At 43.1% G+C, this 17,379-nt stretch overlaps 1 protein-coding gene across 2 annotated transcripts in view; it reads right to left on the reverse strand.

The window, feature by feature from the left end:
* Nucleotides 1-777: 777 nt before the first annotated feature.
* LOC133381666 (zinc finger protein 420-like) overlaps nucleotides 778-17,379 on the reverse strand; it is a 43,520-nt gene continuing 26,918 nt past the window's right edge. Inside the window, exon 2 of one of the 2 annotated variants that reach the window (XR_009761707.1) lies at nucleotides 778-1,028. Coding sequence is in view for 1 of the 2 variants with exons in the window: in XM_061621030.1 (XP_061477014.1) it covers nucleotides 14,750-16,498 (1,749 nt within the window). In the remaining variant the exon portion in view is untranslated. Of the gene's footprint in view, nucleotides 1,029-7,357; nucleotides 16,583-17,379 lie in introns of those variants that run through there. The other variant, XM_061621030.1, reaches the window with a different exon arrangement.

Here is a 17,379-nt window from a genome sequence, read left to right on the forward strand (position 1 = left end):
CCTGCTTTTTAATCCGGGAGGTAAGAAATGGGATCCTGTGCAAGCTTGCTGAGAATGGATTGATCATTTACATGCTTATTGAGTTGAGTGGGATTTACTCCCCTGCAGTCATGCTTATGATAGGTGAAACTGACCACAGAGGAGGAGGAGGGTGGGGAGGAAACACAAAGGAGAGGACTAGGATGGGAGCATGCAGGAGGGGGAGGACAGGTTTGATTATTGGCATGTTTATTGAATTCAGTATGAAGAGAGGAGCAGAGAAGGCAGGGAGAGGAGAAAGGGAAAGCAGGTCTGATCATTTGCATGCTTATTGAGTTCAATGGGATTTACTCCTATACAATCTTGGTTAGGATAGGAAAAACTGACCATGTGGGAGGAGGAGGGGGACTGGTAAGGGGAAGGAGCGTACTGGAGGGGGGCAAAGGAAGGGGGAGGGGAGGGCAGGTTTGATTGTTTGCATGCTTATAGAGTTCAATGGTATTGACTTCTGTTCAATCTTGCTAAAGACAGATAAAACTGACCAAGGGAAGGATGAAGGGGGGAGGGAGAGGGAGGCGGAGGAGGGGGAAGGGGAAGGAGGGGATTGGAAGGGGATGGGGATGGGTATTGCATTTGTTTTTCAGATGTTTTAAAAGATGATTTGTTTTAAAAACACATAAATAAATTGCGCATTATAGAAATAATTGTGATTTACACCATTGCTCTTGCGGGGGATATTGTTGTTTAAGCTTATAGGACAGTCAAATTGATTTATTTATTTATTTGTATATTTATTTATTTAAATGAACATGCAAAGGATGACTGGTACCATTTCTGTTACATTTCTGTCATTCAGAGGTGCCCAACATTGTGTCCTCTAGACTTTTGCTGCAATTCAGCTCCTTGAGTACTGTGTCTCCCTCTGGACGCTGCACTTTAAGAAGGATGGAGACAAACAGGAACAGGCTCAGAGAAGGGCAACCAGGATGATCAGGGGACTTGAAACAAAGCCCTATGACGACAGACTGAAAGGACTGGACATCTTCAGCCTAGAGAAAAGAAAATTGAGGGGAGATATGATAGCGTTCTTCTTTAAAGATTGTCACACAGAAGAGGGCCAGAATCTCTTCTCGATCATTCCAGAGTGCAAGACAAGGAATGATGGACTCAAGTTTTGATTGAACATCAGAAAACCTTTCTAACTATTACAACGGTACGACAATGGAACCAATGACCTAGGGAGGTGGTGGGCTCTCCAACACTGAAGGCAGTTAAGCAGCAGCCACTTCTCAGGTATGCTTTAACTTGGGATTCCTGCACTGAGCAAGGGGTTGGGCTCAATGTCCTTAGAGACCCCTTCCAACTCTATTGTTCTACGATTTTATGATTCTATAATTGACATGCTAATTGAGTTCCATGGGATTTACTCCCATGCAATCCTGTTAAGGATTGCAGCTTTAGATTTCATAAAAAATATATTTAACATGATATGCAAATCTGTGCATCTGTCCTCCTGATGTTTTCTTGTATAATCTAGAAACTGCTTTATCTGAAATACAAGGAAGCATTAAAGGTCTGATAATTTGATGTGTTGTGTGGCAGAAACTACAGATAATTCCAGATCTAAGGTTTCCACTTTTCCTTATTTTTATTTCTTTTCATGCAAAGAGAGTGGTTCTAGTTTTGGCACAAAGTTCGTATGAAGCAGAAATTTTGTTCTACAATTTCATGGTGCAAAGTACTGTTCAATCGATAACAAACTCTGCAGCAGAAATGGAGGTCTCTGTTCCCTGGCATTAATGAAAGTAATACCTTCCTTTCCCACAAACCCTTAACCTCCACCTGGATACAGAATGAAAAAATGCTGGGTTTTCTCCATCCTTCCTCATGACCATGCTGAAACCACCTTTCCACTGAACAGTCTTTGATTAACATGCAACACAGGGAGATTTTGCTGTAATCTACATCCTCATTTCTCCAATCTTCTCTTGTTTTTCATAGAATCATAGAGTTGGAAGGGGCCTTGTAGGCCATCGAGTCCAACCCCCTGCTCACAGCAGGAAATCCACAGCTAGAGCATCTCCCGCAGATAGCTGTCCAGCCTCTGCTTGAAGACATCCAGCGAAGGGGATCCCACCACCTCCCTAGGCAGTCGGTTCCATTGCCGAACTGCCCTTACTGTCAAGAAGGTCCTTCTAATGTCCAATCTGAATCTACGCTCCTGCAACTTAAAACCATTAGACCTAGTCCTACCCTCTGGGGCAGCAGAGAACAAATCTGTACCCTCCTCTATGTGACAGCCCTTCAGGTACTTAAAGAGTGCGATCATGTCGCCCCTCAGCCTTCTCTTCACCAGACTGAACATGCCAAGTTCCTTCAACCTTTCCTCATAACACTTGTTCTCCATACCGGCTATCATCCTCGTCGCCCTCTTCTGAACCCGCTCCAACTTGTCTATATCTTTCTTAAAATGAGGTGCCCAGAACTGAACGCAGTATTCCAGATGAGGCCTGACTAATGCAGAATATAGTTGGACTATTACTTCCCTTGACCTTGAAACTATAGCTCTGTTTATGCAGCCCAAAATGGCGTTTGCCTTTTTTGCCACAGCATCACACTGCTGGGTCATGTTCAACTTGCGATCCACTACAATTCCAAGGTCCTTCTCACATGCACTACTGCTAAGCCGGGTATTTCCCATCCTGTACCCGTGAATTTTGTTTTTGTGGCCTAAATGCAGAATCCTGCATTTGTCTTTATTAAATTTCATTTTATTTATTTCAGCCCAATTTCCTAGTCTATCCAGGTCCCTTTGGATTTTATTCCTGTCTTCCATTGTGTTAGCTATCCCTCCCAGTTTTGTATCATCCGCAAACTTCATAAGGCTTCCCTCCACCCCGTAATCTAAGTCATTGATAAAAATGTTGAAGAGTATCGGCCTCAGGACAGAACCCTGTGGCACTCCACTCAAAACCTCCTTCCAGTCCAAAGCAGAGCCACCGATGACCACTCTTTGAGGGCGGTTTTCCAACCAGTTGTGAATCCACCTGACAGTATTTCCATCTAGTCTGCATTTGACCAGTTTGCTAATCAAAAGGTCGTGGGGGACTTTGTCAAACACTTTGCTGAAATCTAGATAGATGACATCTACAGCATTTCCACCATCTACTAAGCTAGTGACCCGATTGAAAAAAGAGATGAGATTAGTTTGACAGGATTTTTCTTGACAAACCCATGCTGGCTCCTACTAATCACAGCATTGTCATCTAGATAGTTGCCAATGGACTCTTTTATTATCCGTTCTAATATCTTTCCCGGTATTGAAGTCAGAATGACCGGCCAGTAATTCCCCGGATCTTCTTTTTTTACCCTTTTTAAAGAGCGGGACGACATTTGCCCATCTCCAATCCTCCGGCACCTCTCCCGTTCTCCAAGGTTTCTCAAAGATGATGGCAAGAGGTTCCGAGAGTACACCAGCAAGTTCTTTCAATACTCTGGGATGCAGTTAGCTTGTTAATGTTATGTCTACTTATCACCCTATTTAATTTCTTGGGGGAAGGGGGGATGAAACACTGCCTCTTCTTCTGTTTTGTCAGATTCAAGTAGTGGTTGTCCAATCGGAATGTTTCAATTGCTCGTGGGAACTAAAAGGCTCCTACTCAGCACACTATGAGTTTAGTTCCACTGTTGGAGCCCCGAGAGCAGGCACTGTATGAACACAGTACCAGTGACAGACCGAGAATACTCTAACCAGAGCAGACCGAACTGTGAGAAGACACATTTTGTAACATGATACAACAGAAAACCAACAGAGGTAAGCTAGTGCATGCTTGGAGGACCCACTGAAGAGAATCCTACGGCCCTTGCACTTGTGCAACTGCACTGGTATAGCCATTAAACTCAAGTACAAAGGCTATGTGATTGTCCTTAACAGGACAATATGGAGACACGCTTTGACTTCTGCTGGCGTTGGTCCTTTGGGGCATTAAGATTTGATGGGGTAGAATGATAAGGAAAGGTTTGACCCCCTTCATACAACCACAAACAAACGGGCAATAGAACAGGACACTACTATACGGTTCATAGTCTAGATTGTAGTAGTGATGTCAAAGATGAAGTATGGGAACACAGAGGCTCCCACAAAAACTTATCTTTAAATGGACCTTTGTACATATCATGCAAGAAAAATGCTTTAAATGATTCTCTCTCGTCTCTGCGTGTGTGTATCAGACTATAGTGTAATACACTAGGCTTTTTTTGCTACTGGGTTGAGAGAGGGCAGAAATATACCCCTGTGAGCCTCGCCTCTTGGCTTTGATAGAAAACCCCACTCTTATCTCTCTCTTTTCAGAAAAAAAAAGACTTAGGTTTAAAACAAGTTTATTCCAAATTGTTTCAGTTCCCTCCCAGACATTCACATCTGTGACCAGACCAATTCTCTGCCTTATTAGTACTGTAATCAATATGTTTATATTCAAAATGTAGGCGGTGCCTTTTTGTTGTTATTTTTAGCTTCGTCTCCAGAGACACAGTCATTGGCTAAGTTTCAAATTTTCTGAACTACTATGTGATGTGACAGTTAACTGTCCGTCAAAATGAATGTATTGTAACAATTTTTCTTTAGTTCCAATACTGCAATGCTAAGAGCTTTCTTTTGAAGGTGAAGACCTGATGACCATTGTTCCTCCAAAACATCAGAGAAATGAAAGGGAAGTTTAAACCAAAAGTAGGGATGTTGGATAAACAACATGGGAACGCACTGACTGACCGAGATAAAATAAAAGGAAGATGGAAGCAATACACAGAAGTCTATAAAAGAGATGCCAGGATGACAGATTCATTGACAGAGTATCCATATGATGAAGAACCAGAAATTTTAGAATGCGAGGTGAAAGCTTCTCTTAAAATACTTGGAAGAAAGAAATCACCAGGAATAGATGGCATACCAATAGAGTTGCTACAGGCTACTGAGACTGAATCAGTCCAAATTCTGACTAAAATCTGTCAAGAAATATGGAAAACTAAACAATGGCCCTCAGACTGGAAGCGTTCCATATACATCCCACTTTCAAAGAAAGGGTATCCCAGGGAATGCAGTAGTTACTGAACTATCGTCTTAATATCCCATGCAAGTAATGCTCAAGATTCTACAACAAAGGCTCTTGCCGTATATGGAGCGAGAAATGCCAGACGTCCAAGCTGGACTTAGAAAGGGAAGAGGCACCAGAGATTATATTGCAAACATATGTTGGATAATGGAACGGTCCAAGGAATTTCAGAAGAAAATCACCCTGTGCTTTGGAGATTACAGCAAAGCCTTTGACTGTGTAGATCATGAAAAACTATGGAATGCTTTAAAAGAAATGGGGGTGCCACAGCATCTGATTGTCCTGATGCGCAACCTATACTCTGCACAAGAGGCTACTGTAAGGCCAGAATATGGAAAAACCAATTGGTTCCCCATCGGAAAGGGTGTGAGACAGGGGTGTATTTTATCAACCTATTTATTTAATCTGTACGCAGAACATATCATATGGAAAGCAGGATTGGACCAAGATGAAGGAGGTGTGAAAATTGGAGGGAGAAATATCAATAATTTAATATATGCAGATGATACCATACTACTAGCAGAAACCAGTAATGATTTGAAACGAATGCTGATGAAAGTGAAAGGAGAAAGCACAAAAGCAGGACTACAGCTGAACGTCAAAAAGACTAAAGTAATGACAACAGAAGATTTATGCAACTTTACTATTGACAATAAGGTCATTGAACTTGTCAAGGATTATGAATACCTTGGCACAATCATTAACCAAAATGGAGACAATAGTCAAGAAATCAGAAGAAGGCTAGGACTGGGGAGGGCAGCTATGAGAGAACTAGAAAAGGTCCTCAAATGCAAAGATGTATCACTGAACACTAAAGGCAGGATCATTCAGACCATCGTATTTCCGATCTCTATGTATGGATGTGATAGTTGGACAGTGAAAAAAGCAGACAAGAGAAAAATCAACTCCTTTGAAATGTGGTGTTGGAGGAGAGCTTTGTGGATACCATGGAGTGCAAAAAAAGACCAATAATTGGGTGTTAGAACAAATTAAACCAGAACTATCACTAGAAGCTAAAATGATGAATCTGAGGTTATCATATTTGGGCACAGAATGAGAAGACATGATTCATTAGAAAAGATAAGAATGCTGGGAAAAACAGAAGGGAGTAGAAAAAGAGGAAGGCCAAACAAGAGATGGATTGATTCCATCAAGGAAGCCACAGACCTGAATTTACAAGATCTGAACAGGGTGGTCCATGACAGATGCTCTTGGAGGTCACTGATTCATAGGGTCGCCATAAGACATAATCGACTTGGAGGCACATAACAACAACAAGCATTCCAACATTATTAGTCCATCTCCATACTCCAGATAGAAACAATGGCACAATACATACACTTAGGTTATACATTTTCCAAATATTTGCAGTTAAATGCAAATATTTTAACAATATCAACTGACTGCCAGAAATTATAGATGAAGGAAATGTCTGTTGACTGCTCTGAGGGGCATTCTATTATTTTACCTACATCTTAGATTAGGTAATACTTTAACATACTTATCTGTATTCATTTATTTTTCTAGGTCACTATCAATATGCCATCAAAGGTACAGCGTAAGCGAGAAGCTCAGAAAGCCAAATATGCTGAGAATAAAAGGAAGACTCCTGTAGGTGACATCTCCACACCACACCATTCTGCACATCAGAGCCGCCCCTAGGCACCAGAAAGTGGGGCAGTTGCCCCGGCCCCCGCACTTTAGGGGGGCCCCGTGCTTGGCGATCTGCATATAAAAGCAGCAGCCATGTCCTCCTCACGGCCGCAATATCAAGCTGAGGAGTGTAGAAAGGAGCCGGGAAGAAGAGGTGCAGCGGCGGTGTCCTGACAGCCGCGGTAGCGAGCCGGGAAGGAGAAAACCTCGCAGCGAGAAACGCTAAGCGAATCTACAACAAAGGCTGCAAAAAAGGGAGCCAAAGCTGAAAAATACAAAGCCGCTGCCGCTGCCGTCAACAAAGGCTGCAAAAAAGGGAGCCACAGCCGTAAGCTCCTAGCAGCCCCAATACAAAGCCTCCACCGCTACCTGGAGGAAAGGATAGAGAGAGAGAGAGAAAGAATGTGTGGGGGGGCAACTATGCTTTTGCCCCGGGCCCCGCACATGCTAAGGGAGGGCCTGCTGCACATCATACTTATTACCATGAACATCACACAATTTTTGGCTAGTTGCTCAAAAAGAAGATCTGTGAGCAGAAACCAAATGGCAACAAAGAACACCAACATATTTGGCAAGTTAGTTTCTCTAAGTTCTAAAGAAACACAGAATGTGATAACTCATAGTCATAGTCAAAGTTTATTGCCTAGCCGTAGGCCTTTGCAATATACATTATAAAATTTACAGTATAAAAAAAATAAAAATATCAGCATTTAAAACAGATAAAAAGTACATATCCATGATACTACTCACTAAGGATTGGTTAGCAAAACTTCAGCATACTTCGCCCGTAGCTTTTGGGCAGCAAAGGCAAAGAGGACTACTCTGTGTGTGACTAATGGGTCCTGGTCCAATAAGAGACGGACCATGATTTCTTGCAAAGTTCCCTGTTGTAACAACAAACCATCAAGGAATTTAGCTCTCGGGTGGGCATATAATGGGCAATCCAGCAAGCAATGGGGCAGATCTTCGGCCACCTCTGCTCCACAAATACATAATTGCTGTGGCCAAGGGATCTGGCTATAGCAGCCTAACAAGACCGCCGTCAGCACTGTCTGGAACCTTAGGGCGGTAAATGCGTGTCTAAAGTTTGTTGGCATAGGATAGGACACGTAACTAGCCCTCTGATGATCCGACTTAATTGCTCCATACCACCTTGAAAATTTGGAATTATGAATGGCCAGATGATCAATCCAGAAGCAGTGTTGAAAAATGGCATCTTTCAACTTAACTCGGTTCGAGATGAGTAAATCCGGGGTTGTTATGTGGTACAAGTGATATAGGCTTGCTATTCTGGAGCACGAAAAACGATCATTTAATGCCTGGTCATAGCAGATTTTTGAGAGTTTGGTAGAAGCGTTTTTTAAAGATTCCCAGAAATTGAGCAGGGTATAATGAGCACGGGCTCTAATTTGGGGGAGGCCAAGTTCTGCTCGGAGTAATGCTGCCGGCGTGCCTGGGGGGAGGCGGAGGAGTTTTCTAAAAAAAAACTGGTTTGAATTGTCTCAAGGGAGGACAAGATGGAACTTTCCCATCCCCAAACAGGTGCACCATATATAATCTGGGGAAGAACTTTGTATAAATTTTTAGGGCTGGGAGGACTAAATTGCCTCCTACTCTTCTCTAGAAGCTCAAGATAGCCCCACAGGATCTTAATGCTGTTTTTTTAGTATTGTTTATATGTTTTTTCCAGGAAAGATTATCCTGGAAATAAATACCCAGGTACTTAAAAGCATGACATTGCTCCATCGGGTGGCCATCTATAGTCCAGGAAAAATTTCTATGCCTTTTACCAAAAACCATAACTTTGGTTTTGGAATAACTGATCTGGAGGTTTTCTATTGCACAATAAGCGCTGCATTTCCTAAGCAATCTCCTTAGGCCAACACGTGTAATGGACAACAGGATCATGTCATCAGCATATAAGAGAATTAACACTTTCCTGTTTTGAAGGGCGGGAGGAAAGAAATCAGGGCCGGCCAATTCAGAGGTTATTTCGTTAAGGTAGAAATTAACTAGAGATGGGGCCAAGAGGCAACCCTGTTTAACTCCCTTATTAGTAACGATGGAGTCTGTAAGGGTGCCAGAAAGGCCCACCCTAACTCTAGCACTGTTGTCAGTGTATAGTTCTCCGATGAGGAAGAGAAGACGCTTGTCTATATTAGTTTTGGCCAGTTTGGCCCACAACCTTGCTCTATCTATAGAGTCAAAGGCCGCCACCAAATCCACGAAGGCCGCGTATAGATGTTTCATAGGGCCGATATAGTATAAGGTAAAGCAGCGGTCCATCGTGCTTTGACCTTTACGAAAACCGTCTTGTTCCGGGGAAATGACCCGATTAGCGGCTTCCCACTCTTCAAATTTAGATAACAGGTATTTAGAGTACAATTTCACTGCTGTATCTAGCAGACTGATGGGCGGTAATTATTAGGGTCCAGTCTCTCGCCTTTCTTATATATGGGAATGATTATACTTTGCTTTCATCCCATCGGAAAAATGCCTGTATTATTTATTTGTGTAAACAATTTGGCTAATATGGGTGCCCACCAGTCCGGGAAATTTAAAAAAATTTCAGGGGGGAGCATATCCTCACCCGGAGCTTTACCCAATCTCAATGTAGACAGAAGTGTTTTAATTTGACAGGCCGAGACTGGGGGCCATGTAGGCAAAGAGAAGACCCATTGTGAAGGGGCCACAGAGATTTCAGTGGGCATCGCATAAAGCCTACTAAAGTGTGTATACCAGGTGGCAGCAGTGATCTGGCAAGGGCTGAGGGAGCCTGTTGTACGCATCCCTTTGGCCACCTGATCCCAGAACGGTCGCTCATTTTTTTTTGCTACTGCCTGGTCTAGTAGTTGCCACCGGGAGATAGAATATAGTTCTTTTTTCCATTTTAATAATGACTTATACGAGGCACGCAAAAGGACAAGATGCGTGCGCTCAAAATTATCCGATTATCTCGTTGCGCGACGGGCATAATTTGCCAGCCGGTGTTTGGCTAATTTGCATTCACGGTCATGCCACCCGTTATTCAGAGGCCCACAGCCCCTCAATTGTTTGTTCGAGGACAACGTGGGTCTCATAAAGGATACCATTGATTGGTATGCCTGCAGAACATCTGAATCGGATATGAGTATTGCTTGTCTGGTGGTTACAGAAAGATTACTAGATAGGAAATTCGAAATAGAGGAGCACAGGGAGGCAGACCAGCACACACTTTGTTCAGATAGGTGAATACCTTCCAAACTTAATTGTGGCGGGGGGGCGATTGGAAGTAAAAGCCTCATTCACATTGAGAGAGGAAAGTGGTCACTTTCCACCCTATTGATAACATCAAAACTTAACACTTCTGTAAGTAAGTTATTGGACACAAATATATAGTCGATTACACTCGCTCCCCTAGTAGTTAAGTAAGTAAAAGAAGGGTTGTAAGGGCACTTAGCGGAGGGCAATTCGGTCTCCTGGGGAGACAAGTGCTTAGATCCAATGAGGAGAGAAAAAATATTGCTAGTTCTAGCTCTTGTGGCCCATGGTTGGTGTGGTTCGACTGGGGTAGCAGTAGGGAGGTTAGATGTTACAATATAATTCCTTATGTTCCCTTGTATTGCGGGAAGAGCTCCTTTCCCTGTAGTCGGCAGACCTGACTCCTCTTCCCCCCCTTTCTCTGTGGGATCACCCTCTATAGAGGGTGTAATTAGTTCCCTCTCATGGATGTTTAAAAGATGAGCTTGTAACTGCTCCAATCTTTGTAGTATTTCTAGCCAGCCACCTAGAGGTAACACTCCCAAAGAGTGGAGCAGGGCCAGTTCATCATTATCAAGTAGGCAGGTCGGCTGACTGTCCCGGGGTTGCCCCAAATGTTGCAGGTCAGGCGGCTTCCCTTGTAAAATTCAGGACTAAGGGACTCCGTTCGATGAGTTTCCCTCTGGGACCTCCAAGTCTATGAGTGGACCCTGAGGTCATAGGGCCTCCTGTGTAGAGTACGACTTCTGCTGTGGGAGGAGGTCCACGCGCTTGGCTCTGTTTTCAAAAAGTCGTACAGGCACAATACTCCATTTAAGCAATCGATCCTTCTGGGCCAATATGTGGCATACTATTATGGGTGAAGAGAAAGTAACCACCGCCCTTGCTCTAATGTCATCATAGTAAAGGTACTCCACTAATACAATATCCTGTATATGTATATTTAGGGAGGGGAGTTCCTTTAAGATATTGACGAAGTGTTTTTTTTCGTGCAAGCTGTTATATTAAACCCCTAGGTTTAGGGAAGTTAATAAAAGCCAGTTGACTTGGATTTAGTACAAGATTCCATCCTGGCACTCTAGGAGATTGCATCTGTGGGAGAGACTTCAATCCCTTCTCCTGTCACAAAACTCCCTGCCACGGATCTTGAAAGGGCAAATGGCTAACCTGCATGCCTAAGGGGGACAGGGAGGCTGGAGTCAAGGAAGGAATGGGGGAACAGGGAAAGGGATGTGTCTCCTTTTGGACTGCCATATCTCTCATACGGATGGATTTGGAAGGTAATACGGTCTCTTTCTCCTTAGGCGGAGATGGAACCTTATGCAATAGATCAAACAAGGGCTTAAAATTCATTTTGGAACCTCGTCCCGGTTTTTGACTTTTACGGTTTTTACTCTTCTTCAAAGTAGTATCTCGTTTATTTTTCTTGGTCCGACGAAAGTTTTCCTTCGGTGGAGGGGGCTTGATCTCAATAGACAAAGGCGCTGTTTGTTTCAAAAACAGAGGGTCAGCTGCAGGTTGAGAATGGAGCTTGACTAAAGTTGTTAAGAGTTGGTTATTTTCAGAAAATCTTTCACCTTCTCCATCTCACCCGCCAGCATAAAGAGCCAGCCCACAAGAGGGGGCCCCACCTCTAGCTGATCGACTTGATCTGTTGAACAAGGAGGGGCTGAGCAGATGTTAGAGGAATTGCCTCTGTTCATGTCCTTTTCATGGAGGGAATTCGACAAAGATACCTTATCCTGGATAAGCTTTTGTTCTGACGACGGAAGATGAGTTGCTGGTACATTAGATGAGCACTCTCCTGTCTGGACCTTAATGACATCCTGGGGCTCCTCGTGCATTGTGGTCTTTAGAGAGCCAGATGATGAGTGGCCTGTTTCTTTGAACTCAAAGTCAAAGCTCTTCGCTAACTCAATTTCGTCAGCTAGACTTAAAGAGGGAGATTCTCCCAATTTCCACTGGATATTATCCTTGAGAGAAAAGGACCAGTCAAGGGGGAGGGGATGTTTGTTAACAAAGGACTCCTCAAGGCACTTCTGTGTACGAGTGGCAAAGAAGTGTGTAATTTTTAATTTCGTTCCTGTCTTGGAATATATCAGGCTGGGCCAACCAACATAGTGATGCAGAATTGGTCTCCTTTTTACGTAAATTCACTATTGTCTGTTTACAGAATGTGATAACTGGTGGGATTCAAAGGTGTGCTAAACAGGTTTACATTAGAAAATTAAGGTATGCTGACCAAAGGCTTGAAAATTACATCATGCACAAGATACTACATTTTGCCTTCAAATCTGTTCAAACCCAGATTGCAAAATAGTAGTTAAAGATTCAGATTTGCCAGTTTGTGAGGAGTAATGAACCTTAGAAAAATGCTTAAAATTAAGGTCAAGTTAGGGATTCAAAACTTGCACAAAGCATATCCGAAAATAAACTTTGAAGAAATGGGTGTACCCAGAGTAATAAATGTAGAAACGTTCTGCAAGATCTTTTGGGGGGAATGGGTTCACAGTCAGCACAGAGAAACTTTTTTTGCTGAGACTGCTGCTGAACCCACTTCTTCAGAATCATGTTATCAAATTCTGTAGGTTTGAGATCAAACCATACACATTTGATTCTCATGGAAGACAATGTAGAGGAAGAAGAATCTAAAAAAAAACATTTCTTGGCTTTGTGGTGAATTCTGCATTTGGCCTGCAGAGTTTTAAAAATTATTGCTATCTTTTTAGAGAAATTCCTCAAAGCCCAAATACATAAAAAGAAAAAACATGCTTAAAAATATAGACGCAGGTAGGATAGTAAAATATCTCCCTAAACAAGGGCACTCTCTATCCTGTTATGCCAACGGGTCAGAGGCGGGTCAGAGGAGACATGATAGAAGTGTATAAAAGTATGCATGGCATAGAGAAAGTGGACAGAGAAAAGTTCTTCTCCCTCTCTCATAATACTAGAACTTCTTTACTCAGCGCATAGTTAAACTATGGAATTTGCTCCCACAAGATGCAGTAATGGCCACCAGCTTGGATGGCTTTAAAAGAAGATTAGACAAATTTATGGAGGACAGGGCTATCAATGGCTACTAGCCATGATGGCTGTGCTCTGCCACCCTAGTCAGAGGCAGCATGCTTCTGAAAACCAGTTGCCGGAAGTCTCAGGAGGGGAGAGTGTTCTTGCACTAGGGTCCTGCTTGCGGGCTTCCCCCAGGCACCTGGTTGGCCACTGTGAGAACAGGATGCTGGACTGGATGGGCCACTGGCCTGATCCAGCAGGCTCTTCTTATGTTCTTATGATCCAGGTGATGGTAGTACATTCAACCATGGAAAAGCTGGTCTTTCCCTCTTCCACAAAGGCCCATGGGAAGCTCTAGTTGAACATTATTGTTCTGGGGATAAAGCCTATAAAGTATTGCCAAATATTGGATTGACTCCTGCTATGTTGCCTGGCTTATACCAGCTGTCAGGGTCACTCAGGTACTCCCAGTTGGTAGAATCAGGAACAAGAGAGCCTCACCAATCCGAGAGAAAAGAGAAAAAACAAAACCTGTTCGCCGCTCTGCACAATGAGTCATAGAAAACCGCAGGCCCTTAACGATGGGCTCAGTAGTAGGGTGGTCTTTCCTGCCCTTGGCTGGCACGGCCACTGTAGGTTCTGGAGTTTTGAGACTTCAATCTTTAGTAGAAATTCCTGCAGATGAGAAAAAAGAAGCTCTCCCTATGGCCTCTGTGGCTATAAATATCTTACCAGCAACCCAAACGCAAATAAGAAAAACGGTTCTCCAAATCAGGATGGTGTTGGACTATTTGCTCACTACAGATGGAGGAGGCAGAGTAAAACATCTACTAAATTATGTTATAACCGGATTAAGTTTCCTCATATATATGTAATAGTCCAGCTGGTGTTATGTTGCATTAGACAATGTGAGACAAAGACTACTAAGTCTATCACAAAAAACGATGTTCGAATGATGCACAAGGAGGTAAAAATGACAGAGGGGGAGGATCTACAGGAAGTAGATAAAGTAATGTAGGAAATGTCATTAATTGATTATTGAATTTGGCAGCTAGAAACTGCCAGGGTGGGAATATGATGGGGAAAAACTAGACAACTGAGAGGTCATTTTGGTTTCTGCGGCCACCTTGGCCTCAGCATCCATCATAGGTGCTCACCCATCTCTGCAAAAGGCAAAACCCCTCTGTTGGTAGCCTGGATTTCCTGCATGGATCCTTTGATGCACAGAAAGAGTAGAACTCTGCTTAAAGCTTTTTTCACATTCAATGCATTTATACATCTCTTTCCTTGATTGGATCCTTTGATGTGCCTGAAGGTAGTCATTCTGACGAAAGGTCTTTCAACACTATAAGCAGGTAAAAGATTTGTTCCCTGTATGAGTTCTGTGATCCAAATTAAGTTTGCTACTACACCTGAAGCTCTTTCCACACTCCAAGCATTTATAAGGCTTGTCTCCTGTGTGAGTTCTTTGATGAGAAGTAAGGTGGCTACACCACCTGAAGCTCTTTCCATACTCCAAACATTGATAAAGTTTGTCTTCTGTGTGAGTTCTCTGATGCGAAGTAAGGTTGCTACTCCAACTGAAACTCTTTCCACACTCAAAGCATTGATAAGGTTTGTCTCCTGTATGACATCTTTGATGCGAAGTAAGGGAGCTACTGTCACTGAAGCTCTTTCCACACTCCAAACATTTATAAGGTTTGTCTCCTGTGTGAGTTCTTTGATGCAAAAGTTATGGTTCCACTCCAACTGAAGCTCTTTCAACACTCAAAGCATTGATAAGGTTTGTTTCCTGTGTGACATCTTTGATGCGAAGTAAGGGAGCTACTGTCACTGAAGCTCTTTTCACACTCAAAGCATTGATAAGGTTTGTCTCCTGTGTGAGATCTTTGATGCGAAGTAAGGGTGCTACTCTGACTGAAGCTCTTTCCACACTCCAAGCATTGATAAGGTTTGTCTCCTGTGTGAGATCTTTGATGCGAAGTAAGGGTGCTACTGTGACTGAAGCTCTTTCCACACTCCAAGCATTTATAAGGTTTGTCTCCTGTGTGAGTTCTTTGATGCGAAGTAAGGGTGCTACTGTGACTGAAGCTCTTTCCACACTCCAAACATTTATAAGGTTTGTCTCCTGTGTGAGTTCTTTGATGCGAAGTAAGGTTGCTACTGTGACTGAAGCTCTTTCCACACTCCAAGCATTTATAAGGTTTGTTTCCTGTGTGACATTTTTGATGTGAAGTAAGGGAGCTACTGTCACTGAACCTCTTTTCACACTCAAAGCATTGATAAGGTTTGTCTCCTGTGTGAGTTCTTTGATGTGAAGTAAGGGTGCTACTCTGACTGAAGCACTTTCCACACTCCAAGCAGGTATAAGGTTTGTCTCCTGTGTGAGTTCTTTGATGTGAAGTAAGGGTTCCACTCCAACTGAAGCTCATTCCACACTCCAAGCATTTATAAGGTTTGTCTCCTGTGTGAGTTCTTTGATGCGAAGTAAGGTAGCTACTCCAACAGGAGCTCTTTCCACACTCCAAGCATTTATAAGGTTTGTTTCCTGTGTGACATCTTTGATGCGAAGTAAGGGTGCTACTGTGACTGAAGCTCTTTCCACACTCCAAACATTTATAAGGTTTGTCTCCTGTGTGAGTTATTTGATGTAGAGTTAGGGTTCCACTCCGACTGAAGCTCTTTCCACACTCAAAGCATTGATAAGGTTTGTTTCCTGTGTGAGATCTTTGATGCGAAGTAAGGGAGCTACAGTCACTGAAGCTCTTTTCACACTCAAAGCATTGATACGGTTTGTCTCCTGTGTGAGTTCTTTGATGCGAACTAAGGGTGCTACTCTGACTGAAGCTCTTTCCACACTCCAAGCAGGTATAAGGTTTGTCTCCTGTGTGAGTTCTTTGATGCAAAGTAAGGGTTCCACTCCGACTGAAGCTCTTTCCACACTCCAAACATTGATAAGGTTTATCTCCTGTGTGAGTTCTTTGATGCGAAGTAAGGGCACTACTCTGACTGAAGCTCTTTCCACACTCCAAGCATGTATAAGGTTTGTGCCCTGTATGAGTTCTCTGATGCGAAGTAAGGGTGCTACTGCGACTGAAGCTCTTTTCACACTCCAAGCAGGTATAAGGTTTGTCTCCTGTGTGAGTTCTTTGATGCAAAGTAAGGGTTCCATTCCGACTGAAGCTCTTTCCACACTCCAAACATTTATAAGGTTTGTCTCCTCTGTGAGTTCCTTGATGCGAAGTAAGGGTGCTACTGTGACTGAAGCTCTTCCCACACTCCAAGCATGTATAAGGTTTGTCTCCTGTGTGACATCTTTGATGCGAAGTAAGGTCGCTACGCCACCTGAAGCTCTTTCCACACTCCAAACATTTATTAGGTTTGTGGCCTGTATGAGTTCTCTGATGCAAAGTAAGGGTTCCACTCCGACTGAAGCTCTTTCCACACTCCAAGCATGTATAATGTTTGTCTCCTGTGTGAGTTTGTCTCTCCTCTTGTCTCTGCTCCATCTTCACTCCTCAGTTTCTGCTCCTGAACCTGCTCCTCAGCTTTTTCCACTGATACTTCAGATGGTTCTCCCTTCCAGATGAATCCTGATGGAATGAAAAGGAAATGTGATAAAATCCTGTGAATATATTATGAGTTGTACTTTGAAAACATATTTCTGAGAGCTCTGTTGATATCACAGTCTAAATGTCAAAGCTCGAGGCTTCGTATGTAGTTAGTCTAGCAGTAGGTGCTTGGTAACAGGTTGTGAAAAGAGACACAGAGAGAGACAGTTGTAGCAAAAAACTGCTCTCTTGTTTCTCCATTTAAGGTGAACAACCAAGTATTTATGCACAGCTGGAATTTACAAACCTAGAATGGATCCTGTCTGACAGGAACATGGCCCTTTCCACTGCCAGAGGGCAGTTGGCATCCCGTCCTTCTCTCCCAAAGTGTTAGCCCCTGTTACCTGCAACACAAGACAGTGCTGGAAGATGAGACCCCAGGTCAGAAGGAACTCATCGAGCTACTGGGGAAAAACAAAGGACAAGTACGAGTAGCGCTGTGACTAATGATGCAGCTGGGTCAAAGCCAAAAGGAAGCCCAGAGGCTGATGCGCACAGTTGTGAAAGGAGAGTCCAGAGTTGTATGACGCACACAATAGGAACATGGAATGTGAGAAGCATGAACCAGGGAAAGTTAGAAATTGTCAAGCAAAAAATGGAATGCATTAACATTACAATAGTTGGCGTGAGTGAATTAAAATGGATGGGAATGGGACATTTTCAGGCAACTACAAAATATTTTATGCAGAAATGAGAAATTAAGAAGAAACTGGGTTGCTCTAATATTGATTGATTGATTGATTGATTGATTGCATTTGTATACCGCCCCATAGCCGAAA

The sequence above is a fragment of the Rhineura floridana genome, chromosome 3 (genome assembly GCF_030035675.1).
Source record: "Rhineura floridana isolate rRhiFlo1 chromosome 3, rRhiFlo1.hap2, whole genome shotgun sequence".
NCBI lineage: Eukaryota > Metazoa > Chordata > Lepidosauria > Squamata > Rhineuridae > Rhineura > Rhineura floridana.